This window comes from Micromys minutus (genome assembly GCF_963924665.1).
Source record: "Micromys minutus genome assembly, chromosome: 11".
Classification (NCBI taxonomy): Eukaryota; Metazoa; Chordata; class Mammalia; order Rodentia; family Muridae; genus Micromys; species Micromys minutus.
Genome location: NC_137980.1, coordinates 23625557 through 23650436, shown reverse-complemented (window position 1 = coordinate 23650436; position 24880 = coordinate 23625557). Strand labels below are relative to the sequence as shown.

The 24880-nt window shown below is 37.3% G+C and overlaps 1 protein-coding gene and 1 pseudogene across 2 annotated transcripts in view; one reads left to right on the top strand and one right to left on the bottom strand.

The window, feature by feature from the left end:
• The window catches only part of CCDC18 (coiled-coil domain containing 18), a gene marked incomplete at both ends in the record, with an annotated part of 91761 nt that overhangs the window by 15070 nt on the left and 51811 nt on the right, over positions 1-24880 (top strand). The window contains 7 exons of the mRNA XM_080925512.1: positions 7083-7179; positions 12071-12192; positions 14644-14935; positions 16760-16881; positions 17438-17592; positions 19746-19966; positions 23133-23243. Coding sequence (XP_080781638.1) covers positions 7083-7179; positions 12071-12192; positions 14644-14935; positions 16760-16881; positions 17438-17592; positions 19746-19966; positions 23133-23243 — 1120 coding nt within the window. The remainder of the gene's footprint in view (positions 1-7082; positions 7180-12070; positions 12193-14643; positions 14936-16759; positions 16882-17437; positions 17593-19745; positions 19967-23132; positions 23244-24880) is intronic.
• Positions 5638-6487, bottom strand: LOC308427059 (large ribosomal subunit protein eL6-like; annotated as a pseudogene). Its single transcript has one exon. The product of its transcript is annotated as a large ribosomal subunit protein eL6-like (transcript).

The window sequence follows — 24880 nt, the reverse complement described above, 5'->3', positions numbered from 1 at the left end:
TATTTTGTGGAATAATTTGGAGAGTATTGGTATTATGTTGTCAATAAATGTCTGATAAAATTCTGCACTAAACCCATCTGGACCTGGGCTTTTATTTGGTTGGGAGGCTTTTGATGACTGCCTCTATTTCTTTAGGTGTTATGGGATTATTTAGATGGGTTACCTGGTCCTGATTTAACTTTAGTATCTTGTATCTGTCTAGGAATTCATCCATTTCCTCCAGATTTTCCAGCTTTGTTGAGTATAGGCTTTTGATTTCTTGAATTTCCTCAGTTTCAGTTGTTATTTCTCCACTTTCCTTTCTGATTTTGTTAATTTGGATACTCTCTCTTTGCTCTCTAGTTAATCTGGCTAAGGGTTTATCAATCTTGTTGATTTTCTCAAAGAACCAGCTCTTGGTTTTGTTGATTCTTTCAATTGTTCTTTTTGTTTCTATTTGCTCTATTTCTGCCTTAAGTTTGATTATTTCTTGCCTTCTTCTCCTCTTGGGTGTATCTGCTTCCTTTTGTTTTAGAGCTTTCAGCTGTGCTGTCAAGTTGCTGATGTATGCTCTCTCCAGTTTCTTTTTGGAAGCACTTAGGGCTATGAGTTTTCCTCTCAGTACTGCTTTCATTGCATCCCATAGGTTTGGGTATGTTGTGTTTTCGTTTTTATTGAATTCTAGAAAATCCTTAATTTCTTTCTTTATTTCTTCTTTGACCCTGCTATTGTTTAACAGAGCGTTGTTTAGTTTCCATGTGTATGTGGGCTTTTTGTTTTCTTTGTTGTTGTTAAAGACCAGCCTTAGACCATGGTGATCTGAGAGGATGCATGGGAGTATTTCAATCTTCTTATATCTATTGAGGCTCGTTTTGTGACCAATTATGTGGTCAATTTTTGAGAAGGTGCCATGAGGTGCTGAGAAGAAGGTGTATTTTTTTTTTTTTTTTTTTTTAGGATGATATGTTCTGTAGAAATCTATTAATTCCAGTTGGTTTATAACCTCTGCTAGTTTTACAGTATCCTTGTTCAGTTTTTGTTTCACTGATCTCTCCATTGGTAAGAGTGGGGTATTGAGGTCTCCCACTATTATTGTGTGGGGCGCAATGTATTTTTTGAGCTTTAGTACGGTTTCTTTTATGAATATCGGTGCTTTTGCATCTAGAGCATATATGTTAAGGATTGAGAGTTCCTCCTGACAAATTTCCCCTGTAATGAGTAAAAAGTGTCCTTCCTTATCTTTTTTGATAACTTTTGGTTGAAAATCTACTTTATTTGATATTAGAATGGCCACTCCAGCTTGCTTCTTGGGGCCATTTGCTTGGAAGGGTTTTCCCACCCTTTTACTCTGAGATAGTGTCTGTCTTTGTATCTGAGATGAGTTTCTTGTATGCAACAAATTGCTGGGTTTTGTTTATGTATCCAGTCTGATAGCCTATGTCTTTTTATTGGGAAATTGAGTCCATTTATGTTAACAGATATCAAGGAATAGTGGTTGCTGTTTCCTGCTATTTTTGCTTTTGGAGGTTGAATTGTGCCTGTATGTCTTTCTTCTTTTGGTTTTCTTGCTTAGCAGTTTTCTTGTTTCTATTAGGATGTAGTTCCTTTTGTTGTAATCGGTTTTCCACCTATAATTCGTTGTAGTGTTGGGTTTGTTGTCAGATATTGTGTAAATTTAGTTTTGTCTTGGAATATCTTAGTCTCTCCATCTATGGTGATTGAGAGTTTTGCTGGGTATAGCAGCTTTGGCTGGTACCTGTGCTCTCTTAGGGTCTGCATGATGTCTGTCCAGGCTCTTCTAGCTTTCATAGTCTCTGTTGAGAAATCGGGTGTTATTCTGATTGGTCTGCCTTTATATGTTACATGGCCTTTTTCCCTTACTGCTTTTAATATTTTTTCTTTACTTTGGGCACTTGGCATTTTGACTATTATGTGTCAGGAGGAATTTCTTTTCTGATCCAATCTATTTGGAGTTCAGTAGGCTTGTTTTATGCTCATGGTCATCTCATTCTTGAGGGTAGGGAAGTTTTCTTCTATGATTTTGTTGAAGATATTTACTGTGCCTCTTAGTTGATATTCTTCTCCCTCTTCTATTCCTATCATCCTTAGGTTTGGTATTCTCATTGTGTCCTGGATCTCCTGGATATTTTGGGTTAGGAGCTTTTTGGTTTTTGTATCTTCTCTGACTGTTTTGTTTATGTTTTCAATGTTGCCTTCGGCCCCGAGATTCTCTCTTCCATCTCTGGTAGTCTATTGGAAATGCTTGCATCTGTGACTCCTGATTTCTTTTTTAGGTGTTCTACCTCTAGGGTTGTCTCTTTTAGTTTTTTTCCTTATTGTGTCAGTTTCCATTTTAAATTCCTTCTTCCATTCCTTCATCTCTTTGGTTCTGTTTTCCTCTAGTTCTTTGAGTTCTTTGAGTGTTTTCCTTGTTTCCTCTTTAAAAGCTTCTAATTCTTTATGCTTTTCCTCCCGTTCTTGTTTAAGGATCTCTATCATTATCTTGAGGTATGATTTAAGGTCTGTGTCTTCCTTTTCTGGTGGGTTCGGCGTTCCGCTGTTTGCTGTGATGGGAGAGCTGGGTACTGGTGTTGCCAGGTTGTCTTGGTTTCCCTGGGGTACGTTTTTTCCCTTTCCTCTTGCCATCTTGTTGTCAGTCTTGTGTCCCTGGATCTCTGCTGGATCACCGCTGGCTCACTGCTGGCTCACTGCTGGCTCACTGCTGTTCCTGGTGGCGGGTGGTCTGAGTATGGTTCCTCACTCCCGTGTTGTCTGGCACTGGCTCACTGCTGATCCTGGTGGCGGGTGGTCTGAGTGCGCGTTCCTCACTCCCTGTTGTCTGGCTGGGAATAGCCAGATGCAGGGTTACTAGTTCCCTGGAGTAAGCTGGGGTGGGGAGGGGAAACCGGGGGACCGCACTTTTTTGCGCACTCGGCAGAGATCTCTCTGCACCCTGGCTAGTAGGAATGTCTCCTTGACAGTCCTGTGTCCCTGGCTCACCGCTGGCTCACCGCTGGCTCACTCGGAGCTATTATTTATTAATGTATCTAACACAGAGTTTTCTTAGGTCACCCAGGCAGACCTTGAACTTGTATGTAACCCTCCTGCCCCCTCTTTACAAATCCTGGGATTACAGGTCAAAGACGCTAGGTCTTGCTGGAATGATTAACTTTAAATACTATTAAATTTTTACATTAATAAATATTTAATAGTTTCAATTGTAAACTAATGAGATTTTATAGAAAATATGATTTAGGTGTTTTTGTTTGATTTTGTGTTCTGTGTTGGGCTCAGAGTTACTGCTCATGCAGATTAAGCCAGCGTTGTACTGACTGAGCTGCATCTTTAGCCTACTACAGCTTTTGTATAGGATAAAATCATAATCTACATGTAAAAACCTTTCAGTTTTTATTTATTTATTTTTTATGTATGAGTGCTCTGCTGCATGTATACCTGTATGCCAGAAGAGGGCATCAGATCCATTTATAGATGGTCATGAGCCAGGACTTTTGGAAGAGCAGCCAGTATGCTCTTAACCACTGAGCCATCTCTTCAGCCCCCACAAAAACTTTCTAGAGGTTTATTTAATGTATATGAGTGTTATGTCTGCATATGTGTATGTACATCACTTACATGTGGTGCTTGGTACCCATGGAAGTCAAAAGAGGACATCAGATCTGGAACTGGAGTTCTAGATAGTTGTGAGCTGCCATGTGCATGCTGGGAACTAAAACTGGGTCTTCTGAAGAGCATGTACTTTTAACTGCTAATCTATTGCTGTAGCCCCCATAATCTACGTTTTTTAAGAGATTTATTTATTTTATGTATATGAGTACACGGTAGCTCTCTTCAGACACACCAGAAGAGGGCCACCATGTGGTTGCTGGGAATTGAACTCGGGACCCCTAGAAGAGCAGTCAATGCTTTTAACTGCTGAGCCATCTCTCCAGCCCCCATAATCTACATTTTTATACTTGACAATAAAACATCTTACAGATTTATACTCTGATATATGTTATATTATAAAGAAAGTAATCTCAGATACTCAGGAGCCTGAGAAAGAAAGTCCACAAATTCAGGGCTTAGCTGAGCTCCAGAGTGAATTCTCCTTTAGCCTTGACAACTTAGGGAGCTCATCTTTTAAAATAAAGTAGTTTAAAGAGAGCTGGTGATATACCTCAGAACATTATTAGAATGTACAACTAGATTCAGTCCTCAGTGCACAACACAGAAATAAGTAGGTAGCATTGTCTTCTGTAGGTTAGGTTTTTGCTTTCGTACGCATTTACACTCCTGTATACTACTATAAACATGGGAGTCATATTTAAGTCTGTTAGACGCTTTTACAGAAACATTTGTTGTTTGTTAGGTAGCATTTTATAGTGGAAAATGTTTAGGTTTGGGAGTCAGTTAGATTTTACATCTTGTCTTTATTACCTTGGAAAACCATTAAATTTATAAAACTTCAACTTTTTATCTATTAAGTTGATATTTCCTTGGCAGGCACAAGAAAAAGAAACATGTAAGATGCTTGTTAGATGCTAAAGTACTAACAAACGTTAATTATTATATAAAATATGTGGTTTAATATCTTAAAATTTACATTTACTCAGATAATCTTTGTACTTGAGTATTTAAAGAGATAATAATATGGGAAAACCAGATTTAGAAAATAACAGCTAAAAAAATGTGAAGGAGAGCTGCTCGTTTTCCTCTGTACGACTTGGGTAAGAGGGTCACAGTCCTAACCCTTTACTTTTGTCTGCTTTTCCCTTCTCTCCCCTCCCTTCTTCTTGTTCTTCCTTTCTTCCTTCCTTCCTTCCTTTTGTAAGGGAAACAATTGGGGGCACATACAGATGATGACACATATGTGAACTTAAAAGTAAAATTAAATAAATAAAGAAAAAAACTTAAAAAAATAACAGCTTGAAGAGTCGAACATCACAAGTAAAAATGTTTATCCAGGGCCAGGCATAGTGGCACACATTTTTAATTTCAGCACTAGGGATGCAGAGGCAGGAGGATCTCTGTGTGTTCCAGGCCAGCCTGGTCTATTTCCATAGGGAGTTTCAGGACAACCAGAGCTACATAAAGGGATGTTGGGGTAAAGGGACACTGTCTTACAAAACCAAACCAGAACAAAAGAATCTTGTAGATTTAGGTATTCAAATGTAGATTTAGGTATTCAAATTTCAACTTTCACTTGAAATTTGTTTATAGTTAAAGAAGCTGAAAAATAGAAAGTAAAATCCCGAAGGGAAAGGTTAAGACTATAAATGGTAAAATTGACTTTGGGTAATAGAAGAGTCACAACTTTCCCTGATGTGATGGTGTGATTTTAAATATTAAAAAAATCAAAAAGTGTTCTTGTATGGGGATGATATTGGTTAATGAAACTTAGTGTTCTCAGCTAAGTATAAGAAGTACGAAGAAAGTCAGGCTTACCCAGGAGGTAAGGAGCAGGCTTAAACAGCGGTAATGAGTGGATTCTTATTGTTTAGTTTTGTATTAGTAAACATTACAGTTGTTTTGTTTTTTTGTTTTCTGATAGGGTCTCATAATGTAACTCTGGATGACTTAGAACTTACTATGTTGATTAGGCTGCCTTTGTCTTATGAAGGTTACTGTTTTTTGTTTGTTTTAAACAAAGTTGTTTAGTTACATTGTTAGCAGTTTAGAAACCAGTTTGTGAGGATGTGTCCCTTTTGTCAGAAAGAACTGAGGTTGCAGGTTCAAAAGTTCATAGTTCTGATCAGCTTTGTGCTGCATTGTAATCTCATATTTCTCCTCAGTTTTGAAGATCTCACCCTCCTGGTCCCTGGGCTTGCACAGCTGGTTCTTTTGAAGAAAGCATCAGCCAGGTGTTTTGGGATTTTAACCTTGCTGATACTACCTTTAGTAGAGGCGGCAATGACAAACTTCTGTGTGTTTTGGGCAGAGGAACTTGGATGAGGGCAAGAGGGCCAGTCATAGGTAGCAAGCCACTGCCCGGCTGCTTCAGGAAAACCACTCTCTTGCCCCTGTGGCCCCAGTGAGGATGATCAGGACAGTCCCAAGAATGATACTGGAGTGCAGCGTTCACATGTGCTGACTGAGGGCTTCTTGCCATGGCTCAGTAGCTTCCGAGGCACATCTTTGGTAGGATAATACCTGAGGCATTTTTCAAAGCTTCACCACCCAGGTGCCACCATTCTTGTCACCACCAACTGTTTTTGTGACAGTAGCAAGGACCATTTTTCTTCTATTCAACCTTTGAATTGGCAGCTGAGTATTTCCTTTTGTACAAGGCCTTTCTGGAATACATAGCAGATCCAGATCCGGAGTACTTGCCAGTCTACCTAGGGCAGGGTTTCAGCTATAATGGGCCTTCCCTTTCCTGGGCTTTTTTTACCCTTTTTCTGGCTGCACCAATGGCTGGAGCATCAGCGATGGCTGCATTGCCACCAGCCTTCTTGGCTGGAGGTTTCTTCTCCTTTGTATCAGGCTTCTTGGGTTTTTTGCCTGCCATCTTGCAAGATGGGAAAGAGCTTTCTAAGTAACTTGTAAAAATTAACCTTTTTTTTTTTTTTTTTTTTTTTTTTTTTTTTTTTTTTTTGTAAAAACCAACCCATTATCTCACAGTAAATCCTGGTACTCTATTTTGGTTTTAAAAACTCTACTTCTATATTAGGAAAGAAGAGTCACTTGGTAAAATCTGCTATGAAAACGTGGGGACCTGAGTTTGGATTTCTAGCTCCCACTAGGCACTATTGCATCCACATATCTGTAATCTCAGCACTGGGAAGTTGGCACCTGTGGAGTCTTGGAACTCATTGTCTAGCCAGTCCAGCCAAAACGATGAGTCCTGGTTCAGGGAGACCCTGCTCCAGAAAATGAAGTGGGGAACAGTTGACAGAGAGCTGATGTTGACCTTTGGCTTCCAGACCCATGTGCAAACACATGAATAGGTAGCCATGTACACATACATACAAGTATGTACGCCATATATGTCCATACACATACACGACACACACCCATGTGCATACCCACATGTGCATAAATCTGCTTAAAGATTAATTTGTCAGTGCAGAGAATTCCTTTTATTATTTCTTTTTAAACGGTAGGGCGGAACGACAGAGGAACGAAGCACTGTACAACGCAGAAGAGCTGAGTAAAGCGTTCCAGCTGTATAAAGAAAAGGTGGCTGAAAAACTGGAAAAGGTGAGAGAAGTCTTTGTTCAAGTCGGTGTCTTGGATTACTGTCCATATTTAAGAGTAGATAATACATAGAATGTTTTTACCTATGGAATAATAACCATAAAGATTTTATTCATAATAACATAAAATTTTGATTTCAGTTGGGAGGTGGTGGTACACTTCAAATTCCCAGCACTCAGGAGGCATAGGCAGGTGGATCTCTGTGAGTACTTGTGTACAGTTCTAGGACAGACAGCCAAGGATACACACACACACACACACACACACACACACACACACACACACACACAACCCTGTTTTGAAAAAACAAACAAAACTCCCAAACTTTTATTTCAAATAGGTTTTTATTTTGTGGTTTTTAAAAAAATCATTTAGGTTTTAAAATTTGGGAGGTGGGGAGCTACATGCACAAGAATGTAGGTTTCCATGGAGGTCAGAAGAAAGTTTTGGATCCTCTTGCACTCAGATTACAGACAGCTGGGAACTGAACTTGGGTCCTCTACAGTAGCAGTACCTGTTCTTTACCACTGCATTCTCTCCAGCCCTGTTTATGTTTTGAGATGACCTTTCATGAAGTCCACAGGGCTCTCCCTCAACCTTTGAAGTAGCTGGATTGTAGCTACTTGGAACATCATGTCCAACAATAAAAAAGGTTCGAGAATATTAGTTAAGGAAGATGCTTAACAATACTTTTATGTTTATTATCAGAAGAAACTTTTATTGAAGGAAGAGTAAGTACAAGAAATAAAAATATATAGAGAAAGAAGGAGCAGGTAGTAGAAGTTGGAGTTAGAAAAGCAGAAGCAGGAAATTATTGGCCATATTTAATGGTGGAAATCTTGGGCACTAACAGATTTGTACAGAGTGAGGGGAAGATGAAAGGTACAACTGTAGAAGATGATAAATAGGACAGCTTCTGAAATATACTGACAAATGATCTAAAGTTAGGGAATAGGTACATATAGAAAAGCTGAGGCAATTAAGCATTAAAAAAGTTATCTAAAATATATAAATATATAACATTGTTATAATGGAACAGATTATTTTGTATTATTAATATGTGCTAGTTTTAACAAGATCATTGAGAAGGTTGCCAGTATCAGATGTTTCAGATTTGTCAAGAGTAGTGAAGAAGGAGACAGCTGCAATGGAGAAAAGAAACATCAGAAAGGTCGTGACTATTCTGGTGATTAAGTGAGGAGGGAATAGGGAGCAGGGATGAGAGTGGAACTTGGCACTGGTAAGGTTGTTCAAGATGTTGTAATTTTAGAGAACATGCTTATTTTGTTTGTGATCCCTCTATCACTGTATTGTCCAGACTGCTTAGGGTTCATGACTTTTCTTTCTGAGCTTCCTAAGTGCACGTATCACCCATACCTGCCCAAGAGCCTCCTTTCAACCAAGTACAGACATTTTTGTCTCATAATGGAACTATATAGATGAAAATGTTTAAAAAAATGTTTTCCATAGGAAAGTTGAAGGATTTTATGTTATATAGTTTTGGTTTATTGAAGGTGTTGCTGAAATGATTTGTATAACATGTGGAGTGCAAGATGGGAGGAACTTTGGAGATACATATGGTGAGCATTTCTCATAGAAAATTGAGATGAGAAGGAAAGTAGTCAGAGCCAAAGTTTTCAGTGGGAATAAACAAAAGACAAGAACATAATACAAAAGAACAACTGACAAAAGAAAGCAAGAGTGGCTAGACTCTTCTTGGAAGTCTAGTGTACTACTGCTGTATGAGGAGAGTTCAACAAGTTGTCGGTCATTCGGGTCTAAAGGAGAATGATTGCGTTTGCCATTTATTTGCAGTAAAGCTGTAAATAACACTGTCTTTCTCCCTCTTTCTTGTTCTGTCTGTCTCTGTCCCTGTCTCTCTGTTCCTATCTTTCTCTTTCTGTCTCTCTTTCTCTGTGCATATGTGTGTCTGTGTCTGTGTGTGTATGTATGTGCACTGTCCATAATTCCCACGTGGAGATTAGAGGACAACTTATGAGACTTGGTTTTTTCCTTGTACACTGTGAGTCCTAAGAGAAAAATCAGGCCATCAGGTCTCACTGTAATTGACTTTCTCACTAAGACAACTTGCTGGCCTGTAAATACTATTAAATTATATAAGGCATTAATATATTACTAGATATTGCAAATTTACATATGAAATAATCATAAAAATACTTTTGAAAGTCTTTGTGAAGGTACTTATGGGAATGTATATCTTTTTGGAGGGCTACAGTGGAACTTTATTGATGGTATTCAGGAGAGTAACAAGGGCTCCCTAGGCCCCTCCTGTTATTATGGGGGTAGAAATTGTGAGGGAGATGCTCAGTGTTGGGGGCCTCTCTTTTGTTCTCAGTGTCCTTGCTGGGGGTGGGTGGTCCAGTGTTTCTTATTCTTTGGAGGGCATGTAGGCCATGAGGTCCACCACCCTATTGCTGTAGCCATATTCATTGTCATACCAGGACTTAACAAAGTTGTCATTGAGAGCAATGCCAGCTCCAGCATCAAGGGTGGAAGAGTGAGAGTTGCTGTTGAAGTCACAGGAGACAACCTGGTCCTCAGTGTAGCCCAGGATGCCCTTTAGTGGGCCCTCAGCTGCCTGCTTCACCACCTTCTTGATATTATCATACTTGGCAGGCTTCTTCAGGTGGCATGTCAGATTCACAACAGATACATTGGGGGTAGGAACAAGGAAAGCCATGCCAGTGAGTTTCCCATTCAGCTCTGGGATGACCTTGCCCACAGCCTTGGCAGCACCAGTGAATGCAGGGATGATGTTCTGGGATGCCCCATGGCCATCACGCCACAGCTTTTCAGAGATGCCATCCACAGTCTTCTGAGTGGCAGTGATGGCATAGACTATGGTCATGAACCCTTCCATGATGCCAAAGTTGTTATGGATAACCTTAGTTAGGGGGGCTAAGCAGTTGGTGGTGCAGGATACATTGCTCACAATCTTGAATGTGTTGACATATTTCTCATGGTTCACACCCATCACAAACATGGGGGCATTGGCTGAAGGGGCAGAGATGATGACTCTTTTGGCCCCACCCTCAAAGTGGGCCCCAGTCTTCTCCATGGTGGTGAAGATGCCAATAGACTCCATCACCAGCATCACCCCACTTGATATTAGTGGGATCTCGCTCCTGGAAGATGGTGATGGGATTCCCATTGATGACAAACTTCCCAGTCTCAGCCTTGACTGTGCCATTGAATTTGCCATGGGTAGAGCCACACTGGAACCTGTAGACCATGTAGTTGAGGTGAATGAAAACGTCCTTAATGGCAACAATCTCTACTTTGCCAGATCCACAGCAGAAGGCAACCTTGGTAACCAGGCGCCCAAATATGGCCAAATCCATTCACACCGACCTTCACCATCTTGTCTAAGGGACGAGGCTGGCACTGCACGAAAAGATGCAGCTGTCTCTGGAACAGGGAAGAGAAGAGAGCTGGGAATGTATATCTTGAAGGGACTTTTAGCAAGTTGGTATTAGAGGAAAACTTCTCTTAGGAAGAATGTCTTTAATGAAAAAGTCGATTTTTAAAAATTAACTTAGTGTTTGTAGTTTTTAATCTTGCTAAGTAAAACTGTAGTTACATTGATATAACAAAGGATAACATATGAAACAGAATAGGCTCAGTCCTCCACTCTTACTCCAACCTGAGCACTGTTGTAATTTATTTGACATTATTTGTGTGTATGTGTGTTAGTGTGTGTGCATAACAGTGTACACAAGAGAGTCAGAGAAAAATTGTTATACCACCTTCATATGCCGTCTTAGGGTTTTACTACTGTGAACAGACAACACAACCAAGGTAACTCTTATAAGGACATTTAATTGGGACAAACTTATAGTGTCAGAGGTTCCGTCCATTATCATCAATATGGGAACATGGCAGCATCCAGGCAGGCATGGTGCAGGAGGAACTGAGACTTTAACATCTTCATCTGAAGGCTTCTAGGCGAAGACTGGCTTCTAGGAAGCTAGGATGAGGGTTTTTAAGCCCACACCCACAATGACACACTTCCTCCAACAAGGCCACACCTACTCCAACAAAGGCCAAACATCCTAATAGTACCACTCCTTGGGCCAAGCATATTCAAGCCATCACATATGGTGTCTTAGTTCTTTTCAGGCGCTATGACAAAATAACATCACCAAAGGCAATTTTTAGAAGAAAGCTTTTCATTTGGAGCTGATAATTCCAAATGGTTAAGAGTCCATGATAGCAGAGCAAAGGTGGAGCTCATATCTGGATCTACAAGCAAGAAGCAGAGAACACATTGGAAATTATGGCAGTCTTTTGAAGCTCCAAACCCAATCCCAGTAATACACTTCTTTCAATAAGGCCACACTTCGCAATCCTTCCCAAACAATTCCATCAACCAGGAACCAAGTCTGTGGGCGCTAGTCTCTTTTAAACCAATGCATATGGGTTCCAGGGAAGAAACTTAGGTTGTCAGGCATGCATTGTTAAAAGAAAAGTACCCATACCCACTGAGCTACCTTGTTTGCCACTTGGATTGCTATTTTATTGGGAGTATTTTAAATTTTCAAAATTACATTTCTGAAACACATGCATTGAATTACTTGGATGTGCAATCCCTATTTGAATCATTTTCCTTGTTCATGTTTGGCTTGAGCATTTTGTGACATTGTTCTTGCCAATCTGTTACTGGCCCTTAAGCATTTCTGAGTGAGTAGTAACATCTTCCTTCTTGTCTTTGTGTTATGTTGTTTCTTTTCACTATAGTACCAGGGACTTACATAAGAAATGCTTAGCCTGTTCCTGTTTCTTTCCAAAATCACTACTCATGGTTTTAGCTTGAAACAATGTAACACTTATGATTATAGTAGTATATTCACTTAAAACAATTTTTTTGTTTTAGGTTCAAGTTGAAGAAGAAGTATTAGAGAGAAATCTTAGTAACTGTGAAAAGGAAAATAAAAGGCTTCAAGAAAAGTGTAATCTGTATAAAAGTGAACTTGAAATTTTGAAAGAGAAATTCAGGTACTTTATTATAGAAAATATTTTAGTGGGAAAAAGGGAAACATTTTAAAACATTTTTTAATTGTAAATATGTACTTTTTAGTAATGTAGAAGGCTAAGATTTGTAACTGAAATTTTCCAGGTATAAAACTAATTTTAATATAAGATGTCTTAATTCTAACACATTTGTAAATATAGAACAGTGCTGAGCAATACAGACAAAACTGTTTTAGAGTGTAATTATATTAGCTAGCTAGTAAAGATGCTCAAATAGGAAGAAAATCATTCTGTGCAATTTTTTCATTTATAAAAGAAAAAAATAGGCTCAAAGAGTTGCCATTATTTTTTATAGTCAAGAAGGTAGATTAGGGACTGGCAAGGTGTCTTAACAGATAAAGGTACTTATTGCATAAATCCACTGATCCGAGTTTGATTGCTGGCACCCCATAAAAGGAGAAGGAGAGAACCAATTCCATATTAGTGCTTGAACATTTACATAGTGCCGTGGCACATGCTCCCTCAGTCTCTGTCTCTCTCTGTTCTTTCCTCCCTTACACACACTAATAATGATGTTGAATGAATTTAAAAACATTTAAGTTAAATTACATTAAAGATGTTAACTGGGTCTTCTGACTCTGGTGCTCTATACAATATAATTTTTTTAACTTATAATTTTGGTCAACTTTCAGAAGGTAATATTAATCCATTTTTATTATCTCAGACTTAAGGTGTAGAGAACAATCATTTTTTTTTGTCTAATTGTATAATTATAGCACATTTTCCTTAAGGTGGATACATTTAGTATTTTGGTAGAAGAGATAAAGTTACTAGAGTAATCCCTGGGACCTCATGCTATCAATTAGAACATATACTTTGAGAAATGAAATTCTACTAATTATATTCTGATAAAATGCTTGACCACTAACATTTTTGTTTTATATTTTATAAAATAGCTTTTGAAAGGATTTTGTTTTTATTTTAAAGTATGTGTATCTGTTTTGGGGGATGGGGTGTTGTGCTTGTGAGTACAGTGTCTTTGGTGGTCAGAAGCGGGTGTGGGGTTTCTAAAGCTGGAGTTGCAGACAGTTGTGAGCTAGCTACCTGACGTGGGTGCTGGGATTAGAACTTAAGTCCCCATGTTAGAGTAGCAGAGGCTTTTAATTTCTGAGTTGTCACCCCAGCCTCTGTTTGTCTTTTTAAAGTCCTGACTCTTAGTCTAATTGATTCTTTATATTGTCTGTCTCCATTTCAGTGATTTTCTGCCTTCTTTTTCAAGATGATTTCTATGTGTAGCAGCCCTGGGTGTTCTGGAACTCTCTCTGTGCACTAGGGTGGCCTTTAACTCAGTGATCTGTCTGCCTCTGCCTTCCAAATTCTGCGATTAAAGGCTAGCACCTCTGTTCCCAGTAATTTCTGTCTGGTTTTAATTATTTATTCCTATCTTTTTATGAATTTGGTTTGTTTTTTCAGACTTTTCAAGACAGGTTTCTCTGTGTAGCCCTGGCTGTACTAGAACCTACTCTGTAGATCAGGTTGCCCTCAGATCTACCTGTTTGTTCTCCTGAGGTTAAACATGCATAGCACCATGCCCAGCATAAATGTCTCTCTTTGCAGTTTGTTCTCAGAGGAAACTCAGTCTAGAGACATACAGTTTAAACAGAAGTTTACTTAGCAAAGCAAAGCAAAACACACACCACAGAGAGATTGGAGTGGGTTGTCCTGAGGCGGCAGGATAGTAACCCTTAGTTCTCTGTGTGGATACTTACAAATAGTTTTGTAGTGGGTGGCATATTCATGTGGATGTAGTGATCTCTTTTCCCCTGCCAGATCATGGTGAACAAGATCTTCCCACAATCCTCTTGAAATTGACAACGATGAGAGGGGTTTTATTACAACCACAATGTTGTAAAGATCCTTTGTTTTGTCAGTATGCATGTATGCAGTTAGGAAAGTGCCCTGGCGCCTCAGTTTCTCATTAGTGGGAAGAATTCATCTGCAGCTTTAAGGATGTTTAACCACAATAACGCAATCTTATAATCAGGACATAGCTCTCAGTCCCCTGCTCACCTCAGAGCTACTCCTCATCTACCAGTTGTTCCCATCCTTTCCTCTTTTCCTTCCCACACTGTAGCCCAGGCTAGTCTAGAGGCACTGTATAGCTCAGGCTCTGCTCAAAGTTGAGAGAGTTGTTTTGCCTTCATTTTGTGGTTGCTGGTAACACGTGAGCTACTATGCCTGTTCTCTCATCCTTGTGTCTGTAGGATAAATGCCATTGGGTCATTGTGACTAGTCTTCAGGATGGACTGTATTGAGTGTACTGGCATTTTGTTGAGGAGTTTGCTATTTTTGTGTAGGATATTGGCCTCTACTTTTCCACTTTTTGTTGTTGTGTCCTTGGTTTAAAGTGAGAGTATATGAAGGTGATTATTGAAAATGTGTGTATATTTCACTTTAATGCTTTTTTCTTTATAGGGAGTTAAGAGAAGAACATTACAGTGGAAAAGAAAAATTAAGGATTATGGCAATGAAAAACTCAGAAGTCATGTCACAGTTAAATGAATCTAGACAATATATTCTGAAGCTAGAGAGTGAGTTAGAGGACAAAGATGAATTATTACAAGAAAAATTTTCTTTAATAAATGAAAATCGAGAATTGAAGGTTCGTGTTGCAACACAGAATGAACGACTAGAGTTGTGTCAGCAGGACATTGATAATTCAAGGGTGGAACTGAGGAGTTTAGAAAACCTGATATCCCAGATGCCAGTAAGTATGTTTGGAAAGGAATGTAGCAGCCTGACTGCAGTGGGAAAGGAACCTGCTGCGGTACAGTGTCACCGTCACTGTCACCGAGGTTGCGACCCCAGCTTTTGTTCTTGTCCTTGTTTCCCCAGCCGTTCTTTTGTCTAGTTCCTATTTCCCTCACACCTTTCTACTCTTTCACCTTTCTTGCTCTCTGAGATGCAGATATAGGAACCACACAAAATTTTAAAGAGTTTTATTGAAGTATTATTTTTGTGTTGAAAACTCATTCCTTTAAAGTATACAATTGAGCTGAGTTTTAGGTAAGTTATAAGTTTGTATCAGTCACCACTGTCCAGTCTCACATGTTGATTGCTATTATACCCAGAATTTTCCTGTGTCTCTTTACAGTTAGCCCACCCCACTCTGAGAAACCATAACAGGTTGTATTTCTATGGATTTGCCTTTTCTGGACATTTCATATGAATATAGTTATAGCAGCATATATAAAGATGTGGATTTTTCTGCATCTGTTTTTATATTTTGAGGGTCATTTGTATGTTACTTCTTTTTAGTTTTGAATGGTATTCAGTTGTGTGCATGTATTGTGTCTTATTTAAGCACCAGTTGGTGAACATTTGGGTTATTTTTGCTTTTAGTCTATATAAATAACGCTGCTGTGAATATTGGCATAGAAGTCTTTTTGTTAACATGTTCTAATTTCTCTTGGATAGATACTACTAGTAAAATTTCTTAGAAGTACAGTAAATTTATGTCAAAATGTTTAGAATTCTTTCTCTGCATCCTTGCTGAAATTTGTTGTATTTCTCATTATATCCATCTTAGTCTGTGTGAACTGGTGTTTCATTATGGTTTTTTTTTTTTTGATTGCTAATGTTGAACAGTTTTATATATTACTAGAATAGTGTGGAATTTTAAATATTTATGTATGTCAGTGAGATTAGATACATGAAGAACTTTGACATTGACAAGTATGAAATATGAATGAGAAACTGACACACATATGCCATGGTTTGTTTCACTTAGGAATGGATGTTAGACTGCATGGCAGACTAACAAGTTTTTAGGTATTGTCAGCCATGGAAGTATGAAGTTGGAAATCATCAGATTTGATTGTGCTATTTGACTAGTGAAAAAATGTGGGTGCAGGGAAATACTAGCCTAACAATCAGTTATTAGGAACAGGTTCTAAGCTCCTTGCCTTTGTTTTATCTGCTTTTCTTAGATGTTATTTACCAAGATTTTAGTATACTATTTATTCCCTTTTAAGACTGAATCATAATATATATTCATTTTAATATACTCATTTTAAATTGAAATCCTTATTTGTGTTCAGTGTCAAGAATTATGATTCTAAAAGTAACTTCTATACATGTTTGATCCTTTGTTTCATAAAGTGCTAAGTCTGATTTGAAAATGTGAATCTTTTTTTTATTTTTAGAAAGCATGAGATGATTATTGTTAAGTTTTTAGTCATGGGGTGTTTTATTCTTTGTCATAAGCAATTTTTAAAATTCTGTATTACTTTAAAATTTATTTGTATTCTTTCTATCCATATCTTAAATATTGCTACATATAAATGAATCTAGAATTATTTTGACTAATGAGTTAATGAAAACACTGTGTACATAATATAATTTTTCTTAATAATTGTGTTTTGAAATATATTCATATTGATTTATATAACTCAAACATGCTTATATATTCTATTGATAAATACCAGGTTATTGCCATGAAATTTATAGTTTTTCCAGCAGAGTGTTAAGAAGGAAACAGTTGTATCACATGGTATTTTAAGTTTATAAATGTTTGTTTTTACACTTGCAGTTAAGAAGAGAAATAGTTGGCTTTAAGTCCTCTCTTTTTAAGCACCAGATGAATAGTGTTTCTAATGAGGACAAGAGCATTGGCTGCTGCGAGGCAAATAAGCTGATGATTTCTGAATTGAGGTATACTTTTTAGTCGTTAAAGTTACAGTGAATAGAATGTTTTGTTGGTCTTTAAAATAAGGTGATTAGTTAATTAGTTAAAAAAATAGGAAATTACAGAGCATCTTATAAAAATACTGGCTACCCAAGTTAAAATAGATTCTTGGGGTAGGGGCATGGTTGTTTCAAATCTATTTAAAAAATTACAAGTTTTAAATCCTTTGACCCTTTGCCAGTCCCATATGTGAAGGTTTCTTTGATAGGAATTTTTTGAAGTGAAATTTATAGGTTGCAGAGTATTTATATTTTCAATTTTACTAGCTTTTATTATGTTTTTAAAGTGGCTGAAGCAGTTTATAGTTCAACTAGTGGCTCTTGAGAAGTTCACTGTCTTAGCTAGGGCATGGTGATGCATGCCTTAATCCCAGAATTTGGGAGGCAAGGCAAGCAGATCTCTGAGTTCAAGGCCAGCCTGGTCTACAGAGCAAGTTCCAGGACAAGGGCTATAGAAAAACACTACTCGAAAAACAAAAAAGGAATCTTAAGTAATAACTTGGTTTCTTTTCTTTTGTGCTAGGATTAAGCTTGCAGTAAAAGAGGCTGAAATTCAAAAGCTTCATGCAAATCTGACTGTGAACCAGTTGTCTCAAAATGTTGTGAATGATAGTTACGAAGGTGGTCAAGTAAATACCTTAGAAATAGAGCCTGTAAAACTAGGTGGTAGTCAAGTTGGTGAGTATATCACATTGAATTACTTTAATAAATGGCAATTACTTTTTACTGATAGTATTTTAAAGAAAAAGATTATTAATTATAATATTAAAAACACTTAGTCTTCTATTAATACCTATGGTTTGTAAAGAAAAGAATTATTATATTCTTAAACTTTGCATTGTTTACAAAAATAATATTGCTGCAGCAAAATTTATCCAATAAAGTGTACTTCTTTCAAATAAGCAATTGGGTTGTGGAGGGTGGTGGCACACACCTTTAATTCCAGCACTTTGGAGGCAGAAGCAGGTGGATCTCTGTGAATTAAATGTGTACATAGCCCAAGGACAGTCAGAGCTACATAGTATAACCCTGTCTTGAAAAAAAAAAAAAAACCAAATATATATTTGCTTACATGCAATTGGTTTGCATGTTTGCTTTTAAGTATGTTCATGCAGTTGTTACCATTACCACAGCCAAAGCATGTGACATTTTTATCAGGATCCTTTATGGTCCTTTTCAGTTTTCTTTAGTTTTAATTTTCTGTTGTTGCTTTTCAGTGCTGGGTACTGAACCAGGGACTGAACTGTATTGTCAGCCCTTTATGAATTTCTCTTAAAAGTGAAAGTTGTCGAAAAAAGTGAAAGATGTTCTTTTCAGATATAAGTGCTTAAAAGAATAAACTTTTCTTTAAAAAAATACTTTGATTCCCTCTAGTTTTGATGTTGTATTATCATTTTAAACAGTTTAAACAAATTGATTGCTTCTTTAGTAATTGAATCTTGGGCTTTGGATTTCTAAGTCTAATGTACTTTGTTTAGTATTCAGAGATTTTTCAAAATATCTTTAAATTGTTAGTAGTAGTCAGGGACACATTTTATGTAATTTTCTTAATTACTTTTTTAGTAGTTGTTATTCAGCCCAAGACTTCATGTAGGCCTTGCTGGCCTGGACTTGCTAAGTAGACCAGTCTAGCCTTGAACTCATCTGCATCTCATTCTGTGGAAGTTTGTGCATATGAGTGCATATGAGTTTTTGACACTCATCAAAAATTAAGTGGCTGTACCTGTGTGGGCTTCTCTATGGGTTCTCCGTTTCATTAGCCTGCCCCTGTTTTTGTGCCAGTACTGTGATGTTTTGTTGTTGTCTGTTTTTGTTTTGTTTTGTTTTTTAAGACAGGATCTGCCTATGTAGACTATGAAATTAAACACCTTGTGTTTACTAAGGTATGAAATTAAACACCTTGTGTTTATGAAGGCCTTGTGCTTACTAAGATCCATGGTGTGGGATACCATGCTTAGCACTACCATGCTGTTTTTAACACTACAGTTCTGTCTTTTAATTTGAGATCAAGTGTTATGATACCTCTAGTATTGTTTCTGCTGAGGATTGCCTTGGTTATTCATAATCATTTATGATTCCATATAATTATTAAAATAGTTTTCTAATTCTGAAAAAGCTCATTGGAATTTTGATTGATATTTATTAATTTGAATCTTCAGTTTGCTTTGAGTACTATGGTAATTTTCACAATATTAATTCTGTCAATCCATGAGCATAGGAGAACTTTCCAACTAATACTCTCTTCAGTTTCTTTCTACTTTCTCTTAACTTTTCATTATAGAGGTATTTCATCACATTAGGTTAATTTTAGGTACTTTAAATATTAGATCACATTTACTACAAATTGGGATGATTTAACTTATTTCTTTTCTATCTGTATTTTCCCCTCCCTGTTTTTGTTCTTTTTGTCTTATTGCTCTAGCCAAAACTTCAAGCACTGTCAAGAGATAAGATAGTGATCCCTCTTGTCTTATTCCAGGTTTTTGATGAAATGTTCAGTTTTTCCCCTTTAGTATAATAGTGGCCAACAGTTTTGTTGTATACAGCTTTTATTATGGTAACATATAGTGCCTTTATGCTTAGTTTCTTCAGGTTTTTTTCATTATGAAAATGTTGAACTTTATTGAAGTCCTTTTGTGCATTAATTGAGATGATCATATGGTTTTTGTCCTTAAGTTTTTTTATATGCTATATTACACCTACTAATTTGCATATTCTATAGTTGTTTATATTATAAACTGAACTTTATGATTAAATCTTCAACCATTAAAGTTGGCTTTTGACTCTTGAACTTTTTTTAAGAGCAGTTTTTCTTTTGTGTATAATTTCAGAAAGTATAAAGGATGGAGATCAGCAGACTGTGGACCAGCAGTATGAAAGAGAGAAGCAGCGACTTGCTGCTGGAATAGACGAGCTGCGTGCTAAACTGACACAGATAGAAGCTGAGAACTCTGACTTGAAGGTTAACATGGCACACAGAACAAGTCAGTTTCAGCTAATTCAAGAGGAGCTGCTAGAGAAAGCTTCAAATGCTAGCAGACTAGAAAGTGAAGTAAGTTTGTATTTTCCTGGGTTGTAAATGCTAAAGTCTGAGATGGAAACATAGCATTGCTATGGGATTTGTTGCTTTGAAATCTATATTTATAAGGCATTGGAAAATGGTACCGTATAAGTAATAAATTATTTCAAAATCATATTGGAAATGTATGTTTAATTTATATTAAAAGTAGGAAATACTACCTCAAAACTAAAAGTTCTCATATTTGATGAAACTAACAAAATACAAGTTAATATAATAATCATAATCATAACCATAATACATGTTTGTAGGTCTTAGATCATGATTGGAAGGAGTGGTAATATAGGATTTCGAATTTTAGCTAACATCAGAACCACCCAGAAAATTTGTTAACCTCTAGATTTCTGAGATTCTAGCAGTTGGTATAACTCATGAATTCCATTTTAAAACATTACATGTGATTTTGATACTGTGGTTATAATCTTAAAAGATAACAATGTATGTTTTCATTGTTTCATCATTTACTTTTAGAAAAAGTTATATATTTATTTATCTTATTAATTTCTATAGGGCATATTTTTTCTGCCTGTACACTTTCTAAAAAGTTTTCTGGTACAAATATACTACTAGTAAAGTTCTTACAATTTTTGTCTGAGAAAACTTTCCTTTTCATTGTGAACATTTTTAAGTTGGAATTTTATTACAATATATTTTGATCATACTTTTCCTTTTCCCCAATTCCTCCTAGATCTTCCCCACCTCCCAATCCACCAAACTCTATGTCTTAAGCTCTGGCTGTCCTGGAATTATCTATCTGTAAACTAGGCTATCCTTGAACTCACAGAGATCTGCCTCTGCCTTCCAAATACTGGGATTAAAGACATATGCCACCATTTGATAATGGATGAATGAAGCACTCATCTACAAGTATACCAGAATGCCATTAGGACTCATTTTATTGCTCTGTTCTTTCGCAGAACAATGGTATTTGTTTTTTCCCTAGGGCCATGGCCTTTCTAGTCCTATTCAGGTTCTTGGCCACTCCAACAGTGTCAGGCACGGGTTCCATCTTACAGAGAGGGTCTTCAATCCAATCAGAGAGAAGTTGGTTACTTCTACATTTGTGCCAGTATGATACCAGCATTTCTTGCCATAGATTTCAGGAATTTTAGCTAGGTTGATAGTTACCATTTCCTCTAGTAAGATGCAGAGTACCTTCCAGTTCATGAAAACCAACCAGTCAGAAGGGATGCAAGAGGCTCTAGTTAGGCACCGGCTCAACTCCATGTTGAATGAGATACATAGGTGTTGTCTTCAGTAATAGGGCTTTTCCATCAGTTTATGCTGAGGAACCAGGAGCCTTGGCAGTGGCCTGAGATGTTTGGTAATTGAATTCGGACTTTCTGCAAGAGCAGCTAGTATTCTCAACCACTGAACCAAGTTTCCAGCTTTGACTTTATATTTTCAGGTTAAAACCAATTCGAATGAAAATACCTTTTATATAGAAACTTACAGCTATGGAAAGGAGATTTAGTTAGCTTATAATTAGAACTACTTGTGAAACTAAGGAAGTGCTGATTATAATAATTTTTTTGGGGGGGGGACTTTGTGTGGTTTAGGTATAAGCAAAACTGTGGCTTCATAGTGTTCCTTCTGTTTCTAGTTTGTGGAATAGTTTGAATAGTATTGGTATTAGGTCTTTTTTGAAGGTCTGATAGAATTCTGCACCAAACCCATCTGGTTTAGGGTTTGTTGGCTGGGAAACATTTTTTTCCTTTTATTGGATTTTTTAAAATTTACATTTCAAATGTCATCTCTTTTTACCGTTTCCCTTCCAGAAACCCCTTATCCCATCCCCCTTCCCCCTGCTTCTATGAGGGTGCTCCTCCACCTACCACCCACTTCCTCCTTCCTCTCTGACCTAGCATTCCCCTACACTGGGGCATTGAACTTTGACAGGACCAATGGTCTCTCTTTCCACTGATGTCTGACAAGGCCATCCTCTGCTACATAAGCAGCTGGAACCATAGGTCCCTCCATGTGCATTTTTTGGATGGTCGATTAGTCCCTCAGAGCTCTGGGGGGTCTAGTTGGTTGATATTGTTGTTCTTCCTATGAGGTTGCAAACCCTTTCAGGTCCTTTAGTCCTTTCTCTTACTCCTCTATCTGGAAATCAGTCTGGTGGTTCCTCACCACCTGAGGACCCAGCTATACAACTCCTGGATATATACCCAAAAAATGTTCCAACATATAACAAGGACACATGCTCCACTATGTTCATAGCTATTATTTATAATAGCCAGAAGCTGGAAAGATGTCCTTCAACAGAAGAATGGATACAGAAAATGTGGTACATTTACACAATGGAGTACTACTCAACTATTAAAAACAGTGACTTCATGAAATCCTTAGGCAAATAGATAGAACTAGAAAATAGCATCCTGAGTTAGGTAACCCAATCACAAAAGAACATACATGGTATGCACTCACTGATAAGGGGATATTAGTCCAAAAGGTTGGAATACCCCAGATACAGTTCACAGACTAAGTGAAGATCAAGAAGATCAAAGACCAAAGTGTGGATGCTTCAGTCCTTCTTAGAAGGGGGAGCAAAAAATCCTCATAGGAGGAAATACGGAGACAAAGTATGGCACAGAGAATGAAGGAAAGGCATCCAGAGACTGTCCCACCTGGGGAACCATCCCATATGCAGCCAGCAAACCCAGACAATATTGCTGATGCCAAAAAGTGCATGCTGACAGGAGCCTGATATAGTTGTTTTCTGAGAGGCTCTGCCAGAGCTTGACAAATACAGAGGCAGATACTAAAATAACTTTTAAAACATTATGAATTGAATAAAACATAGAAACGCTAAACAAATATAACATAGTCTTGAACATACAGTGAAAAAGAAATACTTATCTCTACTTTTTTTTTTTTTTGTCTATATTTGGGACTGAACAGAGAGCTTAGCTCATGTTAGGTAGGCACTCTACTGGTGAGTTGCATCACCAGCCTAGTTTTCAAGTAATTTAAACTAAGAGATTACTCACTATATAGTCTAAGTATCTATTAATATAAAAATCTTTAGGTTATTAGTACAGTGTGGTTAAGTTAGGGTTTGGAATGAGGAACAGATATTTGATTTTAAGATGCATGTCAGTGCTTTTAAAGCTGTGTTTTGTTTTGTTTTTTTCAGATGACAAAGAAATGTTCTCAGCTGTTAACTCTAGAGAAACAGCTAGAAGAAAAAATTAATGCATATTCTTCTATTGCTGCAAAAAATGCAGAACTTGAACAGGAACTCATGGTAAAATTTACCCTTTTGTTTTTTAAAGTTGTTACATCTATTTGATTTATGATATAGTTTCACCTTGAAGTTACTTTGTTAGTTTCTAGTTGATTACTGATTTAAAGATAATAGTACAATGTTGAAGTTACCCACCATTACTCTGTCAGGACCTATCTAACCTTTTTTTCCTTTTAGTGTTTGAAATTGTAGCCTTAACATTTATTGTATGTACATTTACAATAAATATATCTTCTTTATGTATTAAGGTGCCCTCATCCATGAGTGCATGCATAGCATCTAGATATCAACACTGGATGTTTTATGTTGTTGTTGTTATTGTTGTTGTTTTTTAAAGTTTGTGTGTTTAAAACAGGATCCCACTATGTAGCCCTAGCTAGTCCTAAACTCACAGAGATCCTCCTGCCTTTACTCCTGAGAACTGGGATTGAAGGCATCTGCCACTACGCCAAACTAACACTGAGTATCTTCCTGTGCATGTGGAGATCAGAGGACAGTTTTCTAAAGACAGTTTTCTCTTCTTTCTCTGTGAATCCCAGGAATTAAATTCAAGTCATCAGACTTGGTGCTAAGTGTCTTTGCCCCTGAACCATTATACTGTCCTGTCTCTGCTTTGTATATTTGAAACATTGGCTAGAATAAGTTGTAGAAAGTCTTCTCCAGTCATTTGTGCTCTTGCATTTGGGTATCTATTTTTAAAAATTGGTTAAGTTTTTGCTATAACTTCAGGGAATAGATTGTTCTCAATGCCTAGTTTTTACCTTAGCTCCTTCTCCTACCCAGTGGATTCTTAGATCTGGTATCTCAATAGTATGCCAGATCAGTAGTGTACCAGATCAATAGTGTACCAGATCAATAGTGTACTAGATCAGTAGCGTACCGGATCAGTAGTGTACCAGATCAATAGTATACCAGATCAATAGTGTACCAGATCAATAGTGTACCAGATCAATAGTGTACCAGATCAGTAGCGTACCAGATCAATAGTGTACCAGATCAGTAGTGTACCAGATCAATAGCGTACCAGATCAATAGTGTACCGGATCAGTAGCGTACCAGATAAGTAGTGTACCAGATAAGTAGTGTACCAGATCAATAGCGTACTGGATCAATAGTGTACCGGATCAATAGTGTACCAGATCAATAGCGTACCAGATTTCTGGAAGTTGTAGCTGTGCTTCTGCTGCTTCATCTTCCTCTGTCCTTGTTCTTCCTTCCTCTCCCTTCTCTCCTCCCTTGTCCTCCTGCTTTTCTTTTTACCTTCCCTTTATATCTAATATTTCTCTTCTACTTGTCCCAGTCTATAACTGTATTTTTGAATTTGACCCATTGTGTTTTTTATCTCCAACATTTCTGTCTGTATCTCCAGATCTCTCTGCGTTTCATTTTAACTTACAATGTTGCCTCATTTTACACGTTGTTTCCTCACCTGTTCTGCTAGTTTGTTTGTTGTATAGTTTATAAGCTTATACAAGCCTTGGATTGATGTCATTAATTTATACATTTGCTTGTTTATATCCTCTTTGAGATCACTGATTTATTTTTAATTTTTTCTTTCATTGAAAATAGATTTTTTTATATAATATAATCTAAATTCAGTTACTCTTCTCCCTCCTCTTCTCAATTTCTTCCTCACC